Below are 24201 nucleotides of genomic sequence, written 5' to 3'. Positions count from 1 at the left end.
ACTATTGTTCAATAGATTTCTCTTTCTTATGCGACTTCCTGTGCCTTCTTCATTCGTGTTTTTCGCCCAAAACCCGACCCAGTCGAAGCTTTTTGGCTCCCACTATCTTTCTCCACGTTCACATGATTTTCCACTTGCAATCAGTTCAACATAATTTGTACATAGTGATTTCAGTATCATCTATCCGCGCACTCATTCCCTGCCCACCCCTTCCACCCCTGATCAGGCTTACCTGTACCACCCAGTGCGCTCCAACTGTCAGCTCCGCCGGAGCTACCCACCTACGTACTGTCCTTATGTCGCTCGAATCGTCGGTCGGTTAGTAGCTGCGACGATAATTATGTTAACTGATTTTGATTTGTGATTCTGGTGTGCCAGCTTCCGACAGGCCTTAATTGTAACAAGAAAACTACGCCTCGCCATTCTGCCACTGCTGTCTGCCTGCATGTCCTACTCGAATTTAGTCTTCTTGGCTTGCGGAGCGCCATCTGCCGAACTTTCTTCATCGATTTCTTCCTCTTCATCATCCTCCTCGTCATCATCTTCCTCCTCATCTTCGCCGCCGGTCGTGGATCGTTTTGCACTACTCTGTGAGTCACTGTCGTTCACCTCGTCGCTGTTGTTGTTACTGGTGTTGTTACGGATACTGGTTGTGGTCGTACTTGGTTTCTCCAGGCTGTCTTCCGACTTGGTACACTCGTCCAAGCTGTCGATGTACTTGTTATCCTTTGACGATTCATCCGATGTCGCCTTACCGAGTTCTGTGTCCAGATTGCTCTCATCGGACGGTTCTTCCATGGTATTGTTCTCGGACGAGGCCAACGATACTGAAGCACCGTTTGTGGCGGCAGGTGTAGCGGCAGTCTTCGACGGTGTAGTCGTTGATACCGGATTCCGTGAATAACTATTTTTGCTACCATCCACTGCAGCCGGCATATCGTCGAGCAGTTCCGGTTGCAGTTCTCGAGCAACATAGTGCGTCCACAGGGATAGTTCGACATTATGCGGGGACCATTTCTTCTCAATTTTCGGTGCATCGTTGCTGCTGTCATCCTCGTCGTTACTTCCATCGGTGTTAGAACTACTGACCGGTCCATGCACTTCCTCGTTCAGTCGATCTGTTGTGGCCTGAATGTGCTGCACGAAGTTCATGTACTCACGTGTCGTGTAGTCAATGCCCTCGATTTCCGGTATCGCCATCAGGCATTCGTCCGCCATGAAGGGTGCAGTTTCCGGTGCGGCTGCGGCAAGCAATGCTGAGGCCATCGTCGTTCCAACACCTTTCAGATTCGATAATGCTGTGATAGCTTGCTCGAGATTTGGCAGTTTTTTGAATGCTTTTTTCGTTTCTGCCTGTACCGCTCGCGGGGTGTTGACTTTAATCAAGTACGAAAGCTGAGGGAAGAATTTCCCGCGCGTTTGCTTCCACTTCATTGTCTGAACCAGCTCTTCGTGTACCATGAACGGTTCCTTGCCACGTTTTTTGATCAGCTGAGGCAATTTGTTCTGGTACCAATCGTCCAGTCTGATAAGTTCTTCCGGCTTCTTGCATTTGTTTTCCGCTTTCAGTTTCAAAACCTGCGGATACAGACTGAGCACGAAGTCGAACTGGTTCGAGCTGCCGTTGGCGAAGAACGATGCCGTATCCTTGACGGAAGTCATTGTTTTTGTTTTTCTTAAATGCAAAGCTGATTAATTGAGTTTGAGTCTCTTAGTTGATTTTATTCACTCTAGCTGTAGTTGGGTAGATTCTATATCATCTGGAGAGCTGTAATGGAACGTAATTGTTTATGATTATTGTTACTACTTTTACTGAACTTCAAGTAAGTTTATCTGCAGGCCTTTCGAAACGGAACAGTTCTCAACTGCCATGGCAATAATTTCTCCATCCAGTTTGGTTCTTTGTTCAGAAAATTCACCCCCAAAGAAACCGAAGCTAAACATAACCAAACATCGCAGTACTTACACATAGTATGTAGAGCTTGTGGCCGTGTGCCAGTGACACCTTAATTGTGAACTCACATTCCCGAAACTTTCCAGACAACATGCACACACCATATCGGGAAAGTTTTTCCCGCAAAACCGGAGAAAACCGACTTGTTTGAATCGCGGTTCAATTCCCCCGGGGATGTCCTGTCAATGCCACAAATCTACGTTTTATTGCATTCCACAGCCAGAACTTCTTCGGCCGATAGCACATAGCGATTGGAAGCAAGCCATCGGTTTCTTGGCATGCATGGTGGGCGCGACGGTGGAAGGGGAAAGAGCAAATCTAATTTAGGAAAGTCGTATTGCACCCACCACACCAACTACCGTTGCGATGCTTCGGTTGCGTTCGGAAGGGAAGATACAGGAGAATGTAATTGAAGTTTTCGGGACAAGATGCTTTGATGATGGTCTGACGGTGATGGAATGAGGAAGATGGGTTTTATGGTTGTTATGAATCGATGAACGTTTGTAGAATTATATTTTATTTGTACTGTAGTTAATGAAACAAACTTGCACCTTGCAACTTGGTGGTTTTGAATGTTCATTTGGTTAAATTGGTTCATCTGATTGATAATGATGATTTTCTACATGAAAGAGTCGTTCAATTATAGAGTTGATTTTAGTAACAACTTTGGTTTTCTATTAAAAATTTATGCGGCTGCGGCAAGTAATGCTGAGGCCATCGTCGTTCGTTTAACTACATCAAGGGAATGAAGAGAAAATTCATTCTAATTCCAATAATTTCAGCTTCAGATTCAGATTCTACTCTAAACGATTTATTTCAAAACAAAGAAATTCTAAGGTGTAGCTCGAAAGTCAGGAGAATCCAATGTGTTCACCATATATTTTTGCGGGTAAGTAAATTTAATGCGTGAAAATAGAGCCACTTTTAAGCCAAATTTCAAATCTAAATTCAAATCCGGTTTCTAGTAAAATTTCATTATTAATTTTAAGCCCTTATTAAATATCGATTTTAAGTCCACTTTTATATGCGATTACAATTCCAATTTCCACTCTAATTTTAAAGCCCAGTTTCAAGATAAATTTTAGATTTTATTTTATGTCTGATTTCATATCTTATTTCAAGTGTATTTTCACGTCCTATTTCTGGCTAAATTTTCCAGCTCAAGTTCGAATTAAAATTGAAATAAAACTTAAATCCGATGTTCTACCTAATTTCAAGTAAACTTTTGGATCTAATTCATTGTTGAATTGCAACTCCGGTCTAAAGTCCAATTTCAAATAATTAACAAAAAATTAACTTTTAACCTTTCAATGTAGAATTTGGATTTGACTTCGAATTTGTGTTGGATTTACCATTCTGATTTTTTTTACGCAGTATGCTTTTTGATTGTTGATTTTTATCCTTTGATTCGGGATTTTCGCATTTTCATTTTTGAGTAAAGTCAAATCATAGTTTTTGGCATTTGACTTTTGAATTTTGACGTTCGACTTTTGACTTTCAAGTTAGGCTTTGACTTTTGACATTCGGTTTTTGACATTTTGTTTTTGAATGTTAGCTTTTGACGTATGATTTCAGACTTTACCTTTGTCTTTTGACTTTGGGCTATCGACTTTTGACTTTTAACTTATTTGTCTTTTATTTTTGATTTTTGCCTGTTGAAATTTGACTTTTGAGTTTTAGTCTTTGACTGTTAATATTTGATTGATTGAATTCAAATTGAAGCACCAAATTCAAATTACAAAAACTTTTCTCAAGGCAACGTAAGAACCGGTAAGTCTATATTTAGTGAATGGGACACAACACTAATAGTTCTTACAAAACAACCAAATTTAATTTTGGAGGGGACCAAATTTAAAATGGTTTAAAAATGGATCAACCATTTTATCTGCCAAAAATTCAAATAATCCATAGCAATTGGTCCTTGATTTATCTATATACATAAGAGGCTTGTCTATCGCCAAAACCAGGTCTCTGACTGGACGTCATAAGAGGCATACCGGTAACTAAAAACAGGCCGCTAATAGGACGTCATGCTTTCGTAGCAATGGGTTCTATTGTCAGTCACGCCACTGCACTATGGGAAAAAGCGAGCAAAAAACCGGACGCAATTAAGATACGGCAGGCTGATAAAATATAGGTGATCTTATGCAAAATTTTCCGGAGAATCGCGTGGTGCCAAGCCCTTTCCTGTGTGTCATCGGGAAGTACCCCATTTTGCTCAGTTTCCCCTTTTTTTTAACTTTTTTTTGAACTTATTGGACTATACCAAGCAAGGCTTTGAGAAAACAAAGCTTAAAAATCTAATAAATTTGTGTAAAGAAGTGCAAAGTGCAAAGTGCATAAGTGCAAAAAAAAAGTTACAAATAGGAGAAATTGAGCAAAATGGGGCACTTCCTGATGACACACAGGAAAGGGGTTGGCACCACGCGATTCTTCGGAAAATTTTGCATAAGATCACCTATATTTCATCAGCCTGCAGGCCGTATCTTAATTGCGTCCGTTTTTGTGCTCGTTTTTGCCCATAGTGCACTGGTCGACTAGACTGCTCGATTTGATTGCTCGACTGGACTGCTCAACTGAATTGCTTGACTGGACTGTTCGATTCGACTGCTCAACTCAACTGCTCGATTGGACAGATAGACTGGACTGCTTGACTGAACAACTCGATTTAACTTCTCGAATGGACTACTCGACTCAACACATTTGCTCGACTAACTGTTGGACCCGAATGCTCGCCTAGACTGTTCGGTTCGACTGCTCGATTTGACAGCTCGCTAAAAACTGGTCGATTGGACTGCTTGACTTGACAACTTGATTCAACTGCTCGACTAGACTGCTCGATTTCACTGCTCGACTTGGCCTCTCAACCCGACTGCTCGACTAGACTAAATTGTTCGATTCGACTGCGCGACTCAAGTGCTCGCTTCATTCACTCGATTCAACTGCTCGACTATACTTCTCGATTCAACTTCTCGACTGGACTACTCAATTCTACTGCTCGACTAAACGTCTCGATTCAATTGCTCGACTCGACTGTTCGACTCGACTGCTCGACTCAACTGCTTGATTCGACTGCTTGATTCGACTGCTCGACTCGCCTGCTCGACTTGCTCGTCGCGATATCGACGTGCCGCTCATTTGAATCGGTTCACGGTAGAGAACGGATATTGACCAAACTCGTGACTTTAGTCATGACCTTGAAATGCGGTCAGGCATATATTAATATATTTTTTTTTTTTTTGAAACGATGATTCTACAATTGATGAAGGGACGGTAAGGGAAAGTAATGAAGAAGGATTTTTTTTCCGGGAATGAAGGGGAAGGGTGGAAAGGAAGGGGGGGGGGGGGGTAATAGGTAGCTATGGTTAACAAGTTGTCGTTGTGACTCCTGTCTTTTGTCCAATGCTGGAAGGTGCATGGGTCGAACCAAGCTGTAATCAGAGATTATAACCGGATTTGAACCCACAACACCTGCCAGGGCGTGTCGCTCACTGGTACCCGTGTACCGGAGAACGGATAGTCCAGAGCCACTCACACAAAAGTGCCATTTTGCCCACCTATAGAAATAACACAGTGGAGGTAATGTTTTTATTTAGTTGAATTTCTCTTACACATAACGGTTAAATAAAACCCAATTCGAGCATCAAAACTACACAGACATTTATATTTTCTGGAACGTAAGATTCGGGCTCAACTAGTACTGAATAAAGCCATTTTATTTGTCAATGGTCAAATCAAGCTATTTCATTGGTCTATGATTTTACCATTCCAAATCTTTTCATTTAACTGTGGTCGTACCGATCAGTATAGTTCATTTAATATAGATCGCACCGAATCAATTCACTTACAAATGATCGCACCAAACCGTTTTATTAATCTATGTTCGTACCGAACGATAAACTTGATTCAACAATGATCGTTCCGAATCATTCAATTCATCTATGGACGTACCGAACCATATATTTCATTTAACAATGATAGTACCACCGAAATCCAGAATCTTAAGGATTCCTATTTCATAGTAAAGGCGATTGCTATACCAAGTTACAGGTATCTCGGGGACTTCAAGGCTAGATTCAAGAATCCTGGTGCTAAAAGCATTGTTTACCTAATCTTTCGCAAAATCCAGATACTCTGTGCGGATCTGTTTTTGTTCATGCAGGTGGTCGGTTTGACCGTAAAAGCCGCCTGTCACCGATAACACAAGGTTTCAAGGGACAGGCAGGCAGGCAGGCAGGCGTCATGGGACCAAATTTTTACCATTTTGACTGGTTGTGAAGGAATGTCGGAAGTACAACGTCCCCACGCATCACATCTTTATGGACTTCAAAGTAGCATACGATGCAGTCGATCGAAACTAGTTCGATCATGCACGAATACGGTTTTCCGGACAATGTGACGCGACTGATCAGAGTTACATTGAATCGAGTGATGTGTTTCATGCGCATCTCGGGGAAACCCTCGAGTCCCTTTGAGACGCGGCGAGGGTGAGACAAAGTAACGGCTTATCCTGCTTTCTTTTCAACATCGTTCTAGATCCGAAGGCGAATATCAAAACGGTGACTTTGATATCATAGTTAGAAACTTTGCGACGGCGGAGGTGATCTACGCCAGCCTGAAAGCGGAGTCTAGGTAATACTCCTAAACTCCGCTAAAACTAAATGCATCGAAGACCTAACACATGAAAGAAAGAGACTCAAAAGAGATAAACGCGCACCTCCCATGGGCCATGACCGTTGGCAGCAGGGTTGCCACATGCACAGATTATTCTGTGTTTAACAGATATTCAAAAGAAATCGCCTGTACAGAATCTGTTTGCATAGAATACAGATTTTCGCCAAATTACACAGATTATACAGATTTTTGAGCTTTTACATGAGAGTGAAAGAGACGGAAATAGTCAACAAAATGATTCTCTATCTCTTTCACTCTCATTGTTTTGCATTGGACAGATTTTTGCACAGATATTTTTCCTCGCCATACAGATTGTCAGATTTTTCCACCAAAAAACACAGAATTATATTATTATTATTATTATTATTTATTTCAAAGATTTATCTGAACAAAGTCCTAAATAAATGCTACTAACAAGCGTCAGATTTATAAAATATTCGATTTCTTCAATTTCGTCACGTATCTCTGTGTTGGTTCATTAAAATCAAATAATTCTTCAGTCATTTCGAAAGTCCTGATACAAGCGGTGATAGGTTCCTGGTAACCAAACGATGTACGATGGTAGGCAGTTTGTAGCAATCCAGTTGAACGAAGGGCACGTTGCGAGCCACGGAAATTTAAAAGAGATAGCAGCGTCGGTGAGTCTATATCGCGAGTCTATATGTGGCATCCCTGGTTGGCAGCGACGAACCAGAAGTGGTAGATGAGTCCGTGTATTTGGGATCGCTGGTGAAGGAGGACAACAACAGGAAGGAGGATCCAGCGGCGTACTCAACCAGCACATTGAGCCTTTCTTGCCGTTCGCAAAACGCTATGATCGCTACGCCGCCGTACGAAGCTGACAAGAGTTCTGATTTGGCAAATAATAATCTGTTCCTGTGGTAAGAAAAGCAGTGTTTTTGTGACAGATAAGATTATGAATTCGGAAGTGTATAAAAGGGGGGGGGGGCTCCGTAGCCGCAAGGTTACCGAGTCTGCTTTGACAAGCGAGTGGTCGTGGGTTCGAATCTTAGTAGAATCAAGCCATTCGATGTCAAGTGACTTTAGCATGGGTTTATTCTCAGGCCCCTCCATATACCCTTCCTTCATGCTGAATTCTTTATATTTATCCACTGAAGCCTCCTGACAGTGCAAATGTCCCTCCTATAGTTAAGTGTACTGGTCAGAGGTACGAATGAGTCCTCACCCGGGATGGCTATAATATGGGATAGTGCTGGTAGCGAGGAATAAGTGGGTAAAGTAGATCAAGCTTTGAAGGAAGGGTAAACCCCAATACATACAAAAAGAAATGCAGTGCAGGTCATACAGCAAACACCCGGGCGATATTACAATAGATCAACTATACTGGTCGTAGTAATGAGTCCACACATGGAAAAAAGTGTATAAAAGGGAATACCTCAACAATCAGATTTTATTCTACATTGAGTCCAATTACGGCTCAGTTACGTTTAGCCAGTTACCATTACAGCAAAGAAAACCAATTAGGTACAACGACAATGGAATCCACTTCATCGAAAGACAGTTGAATTCACCAAATTGTCCCTAGGTCTGTACTATCAAAGACGTATTGGGCGATTATGAAGCGGAAACTGAACATGACGAAAGCAGCCATATGCGACAATGGTCAGATCAAAAATTCGAGAAACTGGCTGGCCAAGACCGTGAATGTACCAGAATGACCTATGTTTCATTTTTGTGGAAAGAGTATCAGTTTTCCAGCAAATTTTCTACTTTGACGAACACATTCAGACACCTACTGAGGCTCGATTATTCATGAAAGCTTCAATCAACTGTCTAAATAGCCCGTTTGCATCTATGAAGCATGCAGATTTAGAAGTCATTCATTCATACAAAAAAGCGAATGGAATTACCAAACTCATCAAACCTGGCGCCAACGATAAAATATTTCCAATGCATTTCTGAGTTGGGCCATAAAAAGCACAGAAGAGCTCGTCGAAATGTTAAATCATCTAGAGTCCTAACAGAGGATAATAACCCATTATTTAGCATCATGTTACAGTTTATTTTTTTAGTGTTACTGTAGTCAATAATCATCTTAAAACATATGCAGTAGAAATACATCACATTCCGCATTTGTTTTAAAACACACCTAAGAATCGACCATGGGAAACCCATTCTCACCATTCCTTTGTTATTCACACACAAAGAGAAATCTAATACCGTTTTCATGAATCAAACTATGGAACCATAAAATTTAAAATTTGCTGACATCATGACTCAATCAGATCTGGTCAAACATATCAGGTAACACATAATCATTACTAATCTGATCTTCATTATCTTGTATTGTCTTTGCTCCGTAAGAAACGCATAGTAATCATTCATGGTTTATTTTCATAAAAAATATTCAACGTGATTTGGAAATCATGAATAAATGCTTCTCGTATTGGAGATTGAATTTGTTTGCGTGTAGCAAATTTCGATATAAAACTAACAGAATAGCAGTTTTATATTTAAAATCCAGTAAAAAATCAGAACATAAAGTTAAAATATGTCAATTCTGCAAGGCGCAGTTCGTTTACGTTACGTTCGTTACGTCTGAAAATCAAGCCAGATTTGTTTTACTTTTTAGGGAAACCCAAAATTACGCCAGCAATGTTGAAAGCGACGTTTTGGAAACTTTCTATTATTAGTTAAATTTTGGCATGAAATAAATTTACTGGAGAAATTGTTAGTTACTCTGAGCTAAGTAAATTATCAAATAAATATTTTAAGCCTCTCAGACACAACCACTTATTACAATTTTTCGTACGCAGCTTTGATCCGTCCAACCAACCAAGAAGGAGTGTAATCAAAGTTTACAGTACACCATTAATTGCGTTCGTCATGCCTTACACTTACTCTCGTATTCCAAACGACCACGCAGGGAAAATCGATTGACGACATAAGCCATTAAGAAGTTATTCGTGATTTAATTACGTAGAGCCGGAATTCTGTAATTCTGCTGGAAACTTTCAGTCGGTTTTCCACCGACGGCTGGGTTGATGACTCGCAAAGCGAGACACCCGCTCGCTCGGGTGGGTTTTGCGGTTTTCTCGCACGATTGACACCACCGATCGTTGAAGGATAATAAAGTTGCATTCGTCCGGGTGTTGTTGTGAGGGAATTTGGGCGGCTGTCTGTCGTTTTTCCGAATCGTCCAAATGATAGAACATCAAAGCGTAATTCATCTTCTCAATAGTGAAGGTTAATTAATTTGGCACGACAGTATTGCGATGTTCCGGCGGCAGACCAACCAACACAATAATGGGGGTGAAAATTTACACTTCATTTGAATTAGGTCGAATGAGACGGTTTGGCTCTGGTTGTTCGGTTGGAAGCTGCTGTTGTGGAGAAAATGGAATGGCTTACGGTTTGTATGGGAAAAGTGAGAGAGTGTGAGGAAAAAAGGGCAACGGGATTGGTCGGAAAGTGTCCTTTGACTAGAAATCCCATGAAGTTGAAGAATAGCAGTTTGGCTTAGAACGGACAGCAGGAAATGGAAATAAGATTGCTTCATGGTATGCTGGGGAAGATTTATGGCAATTGCCCAACCACGGGGACTTCCCTGCGATTGCACTTCAAGCTGTAGGATCGCCTTACCCTTTCATTTCTAAGAGGGGAAAGGGAATTATGTATATCATCTGTATTTCAGTCGGTAGGGAAAATTGTTTCCGTAGATCAAAATTCTGCCAGATAGGATTTAAAAAGATCATTTCAGGTGAGATAAGTACACTTCTTTGGAATTTGCATAATTTAACAGGAAGCAAAGATTTAATTGGATTTTTCAAGAGGAAAATGCGAACTCGGCAGAGTAAACTCCGTAACACTTCAGCGAAACAATTAAACGGCAACTTACGACGACGGTATCTCATTCGAAAAGAGTTTCTGAAATTGCAAGTGGTAGATAAGTGAAAGAAAACGATTCAATTTCATGTTTCTCGAAAAAGAATGACTCTTAAAGGCTTATTTTCTGGTAGCTAATATAATCATCTAAAGACATATTTTCAGTATGCACAATGGACATAAAACCAAAATAATGGTAAAACTGTGTCCACAAATAAAATCAAAGTAATAATCATAATGGAAAAACCAATAACAGTTTTTCGCAATAGTAATTTTACACCTTGCAATAAACACGAATGTAATGTGACTTCCACAGATCCACCGAAGTAATATGTAGGAATAAAACACAATCGGTACTTTCGATCTTTTATGCATTGTCTCAATTGCTTCGTTTTTCCTTTGCAAATTTCCTAACGGCCCTCGATGGATCATTCCTGTCGGTTGAAGCGGTAAGAAATAAATTTAATCACCCCAGCGCAGAAGCCAGTACAGCTATAGCTAATGACGGAGGTCGAGCAGAGTCGCGACAACATAAATTTTCAACTTCAGTCCAACCCCCGAAACGTTAGCCATGCGCTGCTCCACGCTTCCGTGCATAAAGGGCACAGACACTGCGCTACACCCTGGCGAATGAGGAGCTTCCAGTCATGGCGGTCGGTGTAGTGTTTCGAATTTGCTCCAAGCTGAATAACAACAAGTTGGTGCAGGCAGATTCTTGCTGTCAGAACCGATAAAATATAGAGTTTTGTTTTCCAGCCTTTCACCATTTCACCCAACGGCTGGTGATGGTAAAATTTAGAGTAGCGAAACTCCCACTCTGCACGTAGCTGCTGGAAGAACGAACGAGACAGCAGTACTGTCGAGTCAGGAACTCTAAAACTGTCGCATTATGCAATCATGCCATTAATATTAAGTAGCTTTTGCTCCGCTTATATCATTCCATCGCATTTATCCTCGGATAGTGAGAAACTCCAGTTGATAGCTGCAGGCAGTTTCCCGACATCATAGCTATGCCGATTATGCACGTCTCCGGATTTCCTCGGTGACGACGGTGTCGGGGGAAAGTTCTTCCAAAGTTTTTCCGAAGCCACGTCGTGGCACATAAATTAAACATTAGTTTGTCACGGCCCGTGACGGGCCCCATATGGCGAGGAATGCAGCGTGTAGCGCAGAAATGTTCTCATGCTTTAACGAATACGAATAAAAAAGCACCGTAATCATGACGAACAACGGCTTACAACTTGTGCAATCTTCTGCCGGAAATCATTGCTTCTAGCTATTTGGATTAGTCCTGATGGATGTTTGCCCCTATTATCGTGGACGTGACGACCTGTTACTTTATTCACTTTCTCGCAACTCATAGGCTGAGCGGAAGTAAAAACTGTCATAAAATATATGAGAGATTAGTTGACTTAGTGAGTGGGCTACGACCTACAAGGTGAATGACAGCATAAATGAGAAAAACATCAGATTTGATATCATTGTCACGTACCGTCCGTTGCAATAGAGAATATGACACGGTAATGGCTCTACAGTAACCACCTTCTAAAGCAAAATAAATTTTCAGCAAAAGCCCTTAGCTGACTTTATGCACGAGCAGTTTTGTGTTGGCACCGATTCTGAAAAATCGATCGTTGCCAAATCCAATCTCTGTTAAGTGCCGTTAACCGCTGAACCATTACTAACTCCGATCTAATCAATGTCAACAATTTGTTCGGCGAATATCGTCGACTGGAACAAAATTACCGACAAGTGGAATAGCGTTCCACGTGAGTTCGTCAATCGATCCGAGCCGACCTTTACCTAATCGGAAATAAAATCAGACGGATTGTATTCCAGACACGACCGCGCGGTTGGCGTAGAACTACGTTTTGAAAACGTTTTACACCATATTGACAGCAGTCCCGCCTAAGCGGAATTCGAAAATACTACCAGCTTGCTGTTCAGATGCCATTTAATTCCGTTCTCTGCCATCCAAACATGTGCTCTCATATCACTCCCTGATTTCTGAGCTACGACTGCAACCGTCAAGGCCAGGGTGCCAACCGGTTTTTACGAAAATCTGGCAAACGAGAATAAAAACGTCTGACCAATTGGCCTGATAAAGAGGCAGTTCTCAAAAAGAGCTTGGACCTTGGAGGTGGGCCTCGCCGCAGAAGTAAAATTTTACTTGAAATGAGAATTGATGACCATTTCGCGTGGCGTAAGAATGGAACTCTGAGCTTTATCTATTCGTCTGGCTAGGCATCAAAATGTCTGGAAAATCCAAACAAAGATTGGTCACGCTGGTCAAGGCACAAAAAATGATTCACATTACCCAGTCCGTAAGTGCATTTGTCACCCATGTGCATTGTTATGTAGCAAGCAAAAAACACGATCGAGCTGTGGTGCATTTTGCGAAATTTTTAACTTTAATTGAATGTTTGTAATTTAAGTTGGATTACCACTGCACTATGGGCCAGAAATTAAAATTACGGGACAAATATATTTGCGGTTAAACGGCATCTCTCAGAAATGATGCATCTTTTGAAGAGGTCGTCTAATATTTAGGTGTTAATTTAACAACAATTTAAGTAATAACTTTTTGAGTAAATTTGCTTTTACCTTTTTGGTTTCAAAATATTAAATATAAACCAAATTCAAGTATTTTTTCTGAAGATATGAAACTTCTACCTTTTACCCATTTTCAGCTATAGACCTTTGTTTATAGACGACCCCTCAAATCACATTTCTTCTTGTAACATGTTTCTTTCAACAGACAGCTCAATGTGGTGTTCTAGACAACATTTTGCACATAAAAGAGAAATATTTTTGCTGAAGACTGTTTTGCTTTTTCTGCATTAATTAATAAAATATAACTAATTTTAGGTTAAAAACCCGAATTAATCCACCTAGCGGTGTGACCTAGCCTTTCTACTGCCACAATAATCATTATTTAATTTCTCAAGAACATCTATAATTAACTTGACTATATTTTTAAATATCCGTTCCGTATTCCTCAAAATCCTTATTTGCCAGTAAAATTCACAACGTATTGCGCAGAATAATTATATTTTCTTTCCTTGGGTGCGTAAATACTTGTAAGCGTCATTTATGTTATTTGATGAACACTTATGAACTTATGATGAACTTATTTAGTTTTATAATCGGTCGGCCTTAACTTTCGGGTTTCAGAGCCACACACGAAACTTGTTTTGAACTGAATATAAAATATGTGTTCATAGCAGATTTTTTGATATTTTTTTTTTGAGTGGTTTTAACCCAAAGGGTAGATTTTTTTTGATATTTTGATATTAATACCATACGTTCAAAAGTTAGCATCTTTGAAAAAAAAGAGCTCAGAAAAATTATTATTATACTTCGCTTTTGAAGAAAAAGGATATCTACAACAAAATGATTAATCTCAAAATTTTGCTCTTAGTTGGCTTGGCTTCAATTTTGCAATATATCTGAATTAGAAAAAATAACTGAATAGAGCATTAGATATGAAAAAGAGAAATTGAACTTTTTCTTAGCTGGCGCTCCTTCAGATAATTATTTTTGCATGAAAATCAAAACTTAAGCTTCTTTTGAATGTACTTTCATGAAAAGATAGTCATTAACTTGATCACATCGTTTTTACAATGTTAGAGGGTTAGGAAAACAAGATGAGGTCGAAAAATAGTGCAAAAACTGCGCCATAAACATGCTTGAGAATGAGAAATATGATCGATATGATTTCCAGTGCTTGTCATTTTTGATTTATTTATTAAAACATGATACATGACATAAGACATCTGTCCTTTAAAATGTCACTAACGAAAACAAATCGTAGTTCGCCTAAGACGTGCAGGCTTCATCAGTGTCTTATTTCAAAGCGTATACGTATCTGTCGCGAATAAATATTAAATAGTGGAACTTAGTCGGTAAAAGTTTTTTTCTTTTCTTTTATTTCAGAGTTCGTATTCCACTAAGAGGCTTCAAAAACTTTTGACTATTGACATGTTTCTCACTTTTCTTGAATTTCATTGCAAATTGTCATCACATACACATACATACATACATACATACATACATACATACATACATACATACATACATACATACATACATACATACATACATACATACATACATACATACATACATACATACATACATACATACATACATACATACATACATACATACATACATACATACATACATACATACATACATACATACATACATACATACATACATACACTCATACATACACACACACATTGAATACAATCAACATTTGATTGATATGTTATGATTTCACACATTTTGACGGTTTAATATACGGTGGTCAAGTGTTAAAGTTTGAATAACTTTTGAATGAACCGTCCGTTTTTAATTAACTCGGTTTCGTTTGATAGATCTCAGCAGTAATTTTCAAATAATAATAAAATGTGTGATGTTTTTCATTGAATTAATTCTTTAATGTTACAAAAATATGTTTTAAATACTATTTTTTCACATTTCTTTATGTAACTTTCAAACCACAAGTCCAATCGTCATGAAATTTGGAAGTTAAGGGTTTGTAAGGCTCCTCTTTCATATGCAATCAATTTTGTTCAAATTGGTTAAGGGATCTATGAGATAATGAAGTCCCATATTTTTCGTATTTTTATACATAACTTTTGAACTAAAAGTCCGATCAGTTTGAAATTCAATAGCGACCAATGGGACACCTAGACCTTTCATTTGACACTAAGAACATTAAAATCGGTCCAGCCATCTCCGAGAAAAGTGAGTGAGATTGAAAGCGTTACATACACACACACACACACACACACACACACATACATACACACACACAGAAAATGCTCAGTTTTCGAAACTGAGTCGAATGGTATATGACATTCGGCCCGCAGGACCTTCTTTCCATTTCCGGTTTTCCAAGTGATTTCTATACCTTTATACTATATATTTATATAGTAGAAAGGCAAAACCGTCTGATGAAAAATGTGTATTTTTTCAAGGGTCTTCGGAGAAGTAAAATAAAATATAGCGCATCTTCCTGCACTATTAGGGTGACCATGAATTCACCTATTAGTGTGATACAAACTTTTATTTTCCTAAATAATTAAAAAAAAGTTTTTTTCTCCAAAAGTTGCAAAACATAATAAAATAAGAAACTTTGCTGAATAAAGCAACTATCTATCTTTTACCGGTTGCGAAATATAGAGATGTGTTAAAAAAGAGCACTTAAAAATCAATTACACTCAATAACTTTGCACACGATTATTTTATTGCTTTCAAATGTTCTACAAAGTTGTTCTGTATATTGAAATATATATTTTCTGTGAAGACTATTTGACGCTAGGACGCATATTTATTAAGTTATAAAATCCGCGCTATTCCCAGGTATTCCCAGCCATGGCATTCCCAGGTATTCTCTGAAATACACATTTGGGCAGATAACCTTACCAATTTCCTACAAATTGATAAGCAAACTAATTGCAGATACTTGCAGATGGATATTCGGATTTATCATCTGACGGGTTTTAACCTAAAATCGGTTATATCTTATTAATCAATGCGTATAAAGCAAAATAGTCTTCAGCAAAAATATTTCTCTTTTATGTGGAAAATATTTTCTAGAACATCACATTGAGCTATCGGCTGAAATAAACATGTTACAAGAAGAAATGTGATTTGAGGGGTCGTTATAAACAAACGTCTATTGCTGAAAATGGGTAAAAGGTAGAAGTTTCATATCTTCTGAAAAATTACTTGAAATTGGTTGATCTTTAATATTTTAAAACCAAAAAGGTGAAAGTTTACTCAAAAAGTTATTATTTAAATTGTTGTTTAAGTAGCGGTTAAATATTGGACGACCCCGTCAATTTAATGTTTTCTTTATAACTATTATCTACATGATGTCTCAAATGCTTAGGCGCAGATGACAACTACATACACCGACTGGCTAACAAAGCAAGGTGATAGTTCGAAACTTAACCTTCGGTTTTTTATTCGACAGACTTCGCAACCAACAGTTAGAGTACAGGTCAGATATTGTAAATATTGAAGAAAGTTTAACCATTACGTCCCCGACGTTAGTTACACTTTTGGTTCTATTTTCACTAATTTTCATTCGATTTGTATGCAATTAGTCTTAAAACAACCACATTTGACTGGCCTTTAATGAAAAACTTAGTTGGTAAATTATGATTCCATTTCCCCGGAGATATTCCTGATCGCAGATGAAATAAAACTAGAAATCTGTTTAATAGAGTGCACAAAAATTATCCACTTTATTTGTGGTCGATAAGAAGGAATCTTACACTATCGTGTAGAGTGCTGATTCATGTCTCACACTCCGGAACATCCGTAATCGGTTCTTACGATAGTCAAAAGTGGCCATTTTGAAAATTCTTTGGAAATATGGCAAACAATGTATCAAATCACAGGATTTTTCAACGCGATATCTGATGTCGGTTCTACCGGAACACCAAATTGACAATTTTTAATTTTCTTCAGTAATATCAAATGGGGTCACAGACAATTATTTTACCCCAAATTTATATTTTAAAGGGGAGGATGTGGCGACAGAAGCTCTAAAAATAATTCCAAATGGTTATGTCTTCCAGAAGGCGAAAGTTTTACCTCAATTCATATTATCTGACGACGAGCAAATAGTAATTCATTGGAAATGTCGGAAAAATTTAAAGTTTTTGTTTGATAAATTATTACCAATCATTGAAGACTGTTCAATGTTCAAAACAAACAGTAGAAACGCAATAAATGAAGCAAACAGAAACCAGCTTGTGAAAATTTTCCACCTCAAAGCGTCATTTGGCAGCACTGGCGACCCGTATAACAGTTTTGCCACAGTCACGTACTGGCGCACACACGAAAGTACGAAACCGAATTCCCTCTTATTGTGTAGTGTCGTTTTCGTTCTGCAGAACTTTGCCCGGCGATGGTACGAACACTTGCCATGTTGCCGCACATATACACAACACTGGTGCAAAAATATTAATGCCAGCACCGAAGCAGTACTCGGTACTCGGAGAAACATGTCCGCCTGGCACCAGGCGGCTCATGGCCACCTCCGTATCGATTCCGTGTACCGAGCGGAAAGTTTCAACTGTGTGGCAATAAAAACACCAACATAACAATATCATCCCTAAAAAGTTGGTTTTAATGTTTCCTGCGCCGGTAAGTTTGGTGAGACAGTCGAAGCAATGATAAGGATTTATGACCCTCTTTTGCGAGAATCGTTTCCTTTTAATGGGTATTTAGCATTTTATTCTTAGAATGGAGAAGAACGTGTTCCGTTTCGAATCCTGCTGAAAAATGCGAACTTCTTATCAGTTTACCTTTTTAGCACAGTTTCAGTGACGGTGAAAGTTCATTGTCTTATTAGATTTCTATCAGTCCATCTCATTTGTCACCTGCCGATCACAGTTTCTACTAGTTTCCTTCACTGTTTCTTATTTACTTTTTTTCCGGTTTGACAACTACCGTCCACAGAAGCGCTTCACTTGTCATTAGTTTGTCACAGTCACGCACGTTTGCCTAGCTGCAGCATAACTGGCGCTAGCAGGAAACCGAGAAACGAAAGCAATTTGTTTTGGAAGCTGTCAGTTTGTTTCTTCACTTCGCGGTTTCGTATGATTTCTTCCTTGGGTAATGATTTCAATTTGCTAAGTAGCACTTTAGTTGCTGCGGTATTATTGTTTCACTGTTGTAAATCTGAATACTTCTGTTGGTAGAGAATATTTTGAAGGTAAAGTGCTTTGTAAAGTGAATTTATCGTAACTGAGGAAAAAGTAAAAAAATCATTTCTTGATAAATAACCCCTTGGCCGTTTGACATGATTGACGATTCATTCACTTTACAGTGCGAGGAGAAACATTCACTTTCTTAGTCTGCTTTTTTTTTCTGAGAACGTATTCCTACCGAAAAATAATTAAATATTTCTAAAATAATTTTGACTAAAGATAAATTGATATGTTCACTGCATCATAATTGCTATTTTTTAATTTACTGATTTCAAACGCATTCCACTACACTAGAACAGTAAGAAAAAGGTCTACAATTTTCGTTCTTCTATAAACATACTCTGCTGCGGCGAATGCTGTCGCTCGAAGTTTGCCTAAGCCGGCATCCGGGATGCACCAGCGCGGTTTGATTCAATCACGTTTTAGCCGCAATAAATGAATTCCGGTTCTCCTGTGGCAGCAGAATGGTAGATGCTTGCGACCATATTGGAATGGCGTTGAAAATGGCAGCCTTTTTCGCCATCAAGCAGGCCCCGTGGCTGGACAAACTTTCGAGATAGCCAAACGCCAACCGAGCAGACCGATAGCGCTAATTTGACGTACGCGAGCGAGAGGTCGCCGTTCTAGCACAAGATTTTACACTTTAAAATAAAGTTCCTTGCACCTTGCACCACATATTTCAAGTTTGACTTTACCCGAGCAGTACACCGAATACGACTACTGCAGCTGCCTGCCGTTCGAAAGACGACATCACAGACAAATACACGCAGACCGCGACGGCAAGGGGAGATCGAAGATACGGCACTAATATAGGAAAACTGTTCAAATGTACTTAAACTCGCTTACTGTAATTAGTAAAAGCCATCAATTCACAATGGTAATATTAACTTTTCGAATTAAAACCCTTATTGTGGCTGAAATAGTGTACTTTTTCCTCAGTTGTCGATAAATGAGAATGCTTCACCATTATACCCATAGGAAATTTATTCATAGCAAGAAAATCGATGAACAGGAACACCGAAGAATTCACATCGTTTCTCACACTTTATCACCAATTTTCACCTAATTCACCACTAAAATCTAACCAGAATGGTCGGTCGGATGTGCGCGTTCAAAATTTTCCATCAAAAACGGTAAGATTTCCACAAAAAATGTCCTAGAAAAAAACTGAATCACGAAATTTGCCAAGTACAAAAGTGTATGCGGATAGACGTCAAAACTGTACTACAGAAATAATCGGGTTCGTTCGTCCCGCACTGGCAGCTGCCACTGTGTTTGTGCTAGCCGGCGCTCTGCTGTGGCTTCGCTTCGCTTTCAGTGCTGCCTGCTCGGTGGATGACACATACGAGCGAGCGCCAGTTCAGCGAACAGAGCTATACTGCTGTACTAGGGTAATGGTACAAAATATGATTCCTACTTTTTGGTATTAAACCTATAAAATCAACTAAAAGTGTAATTTATTGTAACACAATGTTATTTTTTGAATTTTAAAAGATAATGCTAAAGTCGTAGTAAGCATAGTCTTCAGTGCTTAACGTCAAAAATTAGGGCCATAACCTTATTGGTCAAAGACGACACAAGCAAACATACAAACGGGGCCAATCCGCAAACTGTGTTATTCCTGTTCAGGGCTTTCGGAGCTGGCTGCTTGCATGCTGCTGCAAACGACGTGCCAAGATGGCGGGTAACTGTGCGAAAACTGGCCGAAAGATCGATACCGGTGCCCCTGCGCGGTATTAATTTCTGCTGCCATACAACGTGACATTTGAACGGTCGTTAAACATTGGTGCCAATGTGCCAATAAAATAATTTAATTTATTTTCATTGCTGCGTAAAATAGGAGACAATCCTTCAATGCATACAATACAAAATACTACAAATTAGGTACTTTGAGTACCATAGCAATGTTAATGAGCTGCTGGGTACTTTTGTGTACGAAGATAGTTAGTTAATGTGCAATGTGGCCAACTGTTATTAGTTTTTTATTGGATTAGTTTTTAAAAGGAAATGGCATGGAACACTGTTTCTTTATATGACTAAATTATATCCACAGTGAAGATTGATTTATTCAAATAATTTTATTTATCTATGTTAGTTTAAAATTGGAACAAATTGATTAATTTAAATGAAATTTAAATTGAAAGAGATTTGCATTTTTAGAATGTTGGAATACCATACAATTTTTGTGGATTTTTTTCTTTCCATCAAATTACAAAATATATTGTTACAATTACCTTGTAGAATATATTGTGAACTATTATTAAAGAAACGACAGTTATAATTCGTATAGAAACTAAAATGTTTGGAGCGCAAGCGTTTTCGAAGAAATAAACTATTATACTGCCATAATAAAAATTTCTTATTAGAGTAATATTTTTACATAATTCACATTCTTATTGCCCGCACAGTTAGCTCCGGGATACGAAGCTGGTCTAACAAGCCAGCAGATTCGAATTCGACTGGGTGGACTATCGATTAAGAAGGGTCAAATTCTAAGGTCGTTTATTCCCATGACCAAATTCCACCAGAAAGTATTTTCTGGGATGGATTGAAATCCGGAAAGTAATACCTAACCCTACCCCCACGTGGTGCCGGCTGGGGTGCGCAACCTTAATTGTCATACAGGAAAGGGAAAACTCCCCCCAAGCAACAATGTGAGTTTTCTTGTACTCTTATGGTGGTTTGCATGACCAATTTTGGCCTTAAATGTCATCATAAGAGAGTAATAAAATCCAAATTGTTGCTTGGACCGTCCACTCTAAGATGGCAGTACTGTCAGTGGGATTAGGCTAACGACACAGAACAGAAGTGGAAGTTAACATCCAAACACGTACATGCTACTTTCTGCAGATACTAGCGAACCTGGCGGTTGCGAGTCACTTTTTTCCACGAAAACACCCGAACGCTTACGAATGCACACGAAAGCATATGAAAGCTGCTATGCGATTGGCAGCGAGCGTTCTGCTTATATTGCTGTTATTCGCTTCTATACGAAAACCTTTCCAAAGAAAAATAAAAACAAAAAAGACTCTGTCACCAGTTTTGATCGCCGAATCGTTCGGACTTCCACTTCTGTTCTGTGCTAACGACCTACTGTACCCGAAAATTAAAAAAGTTACTGAAAATGAAAGAAGAATCCGATCTGGACAATTGGCAACCATTTTTACCAGGAAAACACAGACAGGAATCGGTATGTGGAATATAATGACCCTTGTCCAGCAGAGTAAACTGGTTCAACTTGCTGGGAAAGCTAGCCACCTGAAGCTTGAAATCCAAAGTTGAGCATACGTAGCATACATATGTAGCATACGTGATGAAAACGCTACTCGTGAGAAGTAGAGGAGTTGGATTGCTACAGCGCCTGGAGACATATGTGGACGTGACGAAGTGAAAACCGATAAACGGAAGAATAATCGTGGTCAGACTTAGAACACGGGTTAGAAACCTTACTGCAATCCAGTGCTATGCGCCAACAGCTGCTACCGATCTGCAGGAGAAAGAGAGTTTCTTCAGCTAGTTGAAGAGGGACGTTCAAATCCACTTGAGCGACTTCTATGTGGAGACTGGCACAAACCACGCGAACCCCGAACCTTGTAGGATGCCATGACCTAGGGAAGTTGAACGAAAACATGGAGTTGTGTACAGAACTTTGTGGTAAAAACAACATGGTCATTGGTGGATCGCTCTTTCACCATAGACCAGCTCCAGCACATAAGGTTACGTGGGTCTCCCGCGACGCGTTATTGCTTAGATACGCTTGCACTTCGCACGTGTCCAGTGAAGAGAGAAGAAACTTGGGTGTAGTTACGACGTCCGCCATTCGGAGAATCCCGAGGGAAAGTGGGCCCTTGTCAAACAGCTTGAATCCCGAACCTCGGAGTTGCCACCTTGTGAAACTATCGAAGAGCAACGGACGGGCATCAAGAATGCCTTCAAAACGACCAGTGTCGAAGAGCTCGGCAAAGTGCGAAGCGACCAGGTTGACAGCTGCCCGTCAACGATACGCCGTACTGGAGAGAGCAGTAAACAAACTTGTAGGCGGGACATGACAGCCTGGACTGCTTAGCCAAAGCAACTTTTCCGGTGGCCTAGATGCAGGGCATATTGGCCAAAGCCCTTTTTTTCATGTGTGGACTCATCACTGCGACCAGTATAGTTGATCTATTATGATATCGCCCGGGTGTTTGCTGTATGACCTGCGCTGCATTTCTTTTTGCTATAGTCGCTATTGAATGAGCGATATGCTTATTAAATTTTTATGCGTGCTTGTGTGTATTGGGGTTTACCCTTCCTTCAAAGCTTGATCTACTTTACCTACTTATTCCTCGCTGCCAGTACTATCCCATATTATAGCCGTCCCTGGCGAGGACTCATTCGTACCTCTGACCAGTACACTTAACTATAGGAGGGACATTTGCACAAGGAATAGCTTGATTCTACTAAGATTCGAGCCCACGACCACTCGCTTGTCAAAGCAGACCCGATAACCTTGCGGCTACGGAGCCCCCAAAGTCCTTAGAAAAGAACTATTAACTAGATGTGGTGACTGGCGTGGCATTAAGTTGCTCTGTATTACTTTTAAAGTTCTTTTTTTTTAAAGTAATTCTTAATCGAATCCAGGAGGAGGTCGACGCCATATCACAATGCTTCACATTATATTGTAAAGGTTCAATGAATTCCAGGATTCCCTTCTGCTGGCTTTGACTTCTAAAGAGCGTTTTACCGAACATATCTGGGACGCAATTAGGTTTAGCTATATAAGCTCCATCTCATCCAGGTACAGTCGAGGACCAATCGAGGAATGATGGAGTTGCTAAATGACCTCGGCCTACCAGACGAGCCAGGCAGGTTGAAGCCGTTCAATAGCTTGGTAGCCTAACGATATCCGAAGGTGGTACCAAGCCTAATATAGCCACATGGATCAGGAAAGTTCGAAGGGGCTTTTGCAGGTTTGTGAAATATTACGTTTTCAGCCCAAACCATAAATCCTGCTGTACGTCTGCAAAACATGGTGCATTTTAGCGGATGCAACGCAAAAACTTTAGGTATTTATTAATCGCTACTTGCGATATATCGTTGGTGCATGGTGGTCTGATAACTGGATATCCAACGAGACCAATTGCAACAGAAACTCATGAACGTAGGTGGAAGTGGATCGGACACACCTTGAGGAAAGGACCGAACGAGATTTGCAGAGAGGCCCTCGACTGGAATTCGCAAGGACAAGGAAGAAGAGGCACGCCCAGAGGTTCCTGGCGATTCAGCTTAGCCAACGACATCCAGGCTGTTGACAAAAACCTGTCCTGGCGACAGGTGAAAGCCATGGCGGGTAACTAGCGGCAGTTCATCCCTTTGCTCTGGCGCAACGCTGGACATGGACACATGACTCATGTGACATGAGTAACTAAGACGGATATAGAGGCTAGTCCCAAGGAACAGAGGGTAGACTGAAATTACAAGTAAACTGAAGACTAGTGTCGTGCTCTATACCGTCAAACTGGGTGTTATCTTGAAACTACCATACAAAAGTCGAAAAATTTAAAACAGTCAGAATACTCCAGACTCCAGAGTATATCTGAATATAGAGGTTGCTCTCACATCAACCACGTTCCGGCTCGGATGTCGTAGATGTCTAATCCTTCCTGGGACTTCCATAATTATCCCGTAACATGTAAGATTCGCACCTTATTGTCAAATGTACCTAAATCGAAACCAACGATAAAGATAAAAGAAATAGAGCTGCATATCCAGCGGTAGCTGGTAGACTTGCTGTAGTGCGTTCGCGGAAAGTTGATGACCAAATTAATTTATAGATCTACTATCATTTACTATTTATGCCACGGATACCATTCGCGAACCCCCATTTAGGAAGCGCTAATCTACGCGGTGAACTGATTAAAAGAGAAACCTGCGTCAAGGACCTTGTAGTCCTCCTTGACTCACTGTTAGAAATACCCTAGAGATTGGAAATGTTGAGCAGGCTGTAGA

General features: G+C 39.8%; 1 protein-coding gene across 6 annotated transcripts; it reads right to left on the bottom strand.

Annotated features, from left to right (window-relative positions):
* Nucleotides 1-450: 450 nt before the first annotated feature.
* Nucleotides 451-19434, bottom strand: LOC128744579 (probable serine/threonine-protein kinase mps1). 6 transcript variants are annotated; one of them, XM_053841694.1, is made up of 3 exons: nt 19186-19434; nt 17809-18194; nt 451-1768 (listed from the first exon to the last, which is right to left on the bottom strand). In XM_053841694.1, the coding sequence occupies exon 3, from the start codon at nt 1660-1662 to the stop codon at nt 451-453; it is 1212 nt and encodes a 403-aa protein (XP_053697669.1). In that variant the 5' UTR covers nt 1663-1768; nt 17809-18194; nt 19186-19434. The 6 variants fall into 6 exon arrangements, with proteins under 6 accessions (XP_053697669.1, XP_053697670.1, XP_053697672.1 ...); XM_053841695.1 differs by having other exon boundaries at nt 19256-19434; XM_053841697.1 differs by having other exon boundaries at nt 19276-19434.
* Between the last annotated feature and the right edge of the window lie 4767 nt (nt 19435-24201).

This window comes from Sabethes cyaneus, chromosome 3, assembly GCF_943734655.1.
Source record: "Sabethes cyaneus chromosome 3, idSabCyanKW18_F2, whole genome shotgun sequence".
Classification (NCBI taxonomy): Eukaryota; Metazoa; Arthropoda; class Insecta; order Diptera; family Culicidae; genus Sabethes; species Sabethes cyaneus.
Note: the sequence above shows the minus strand (reverse complement) of the source record. Positions and strands in the feature narration are given on the sequence as shown.

Coding starts and splice junctions, on each gene's coding strand:
- LOC128744579 (XM_053841694.1), bottom strand. CDS start 1,662: ATGACTTCCGTCAAGGATACGGCATCGTTCTTCGCCAACGGCAGCTCG.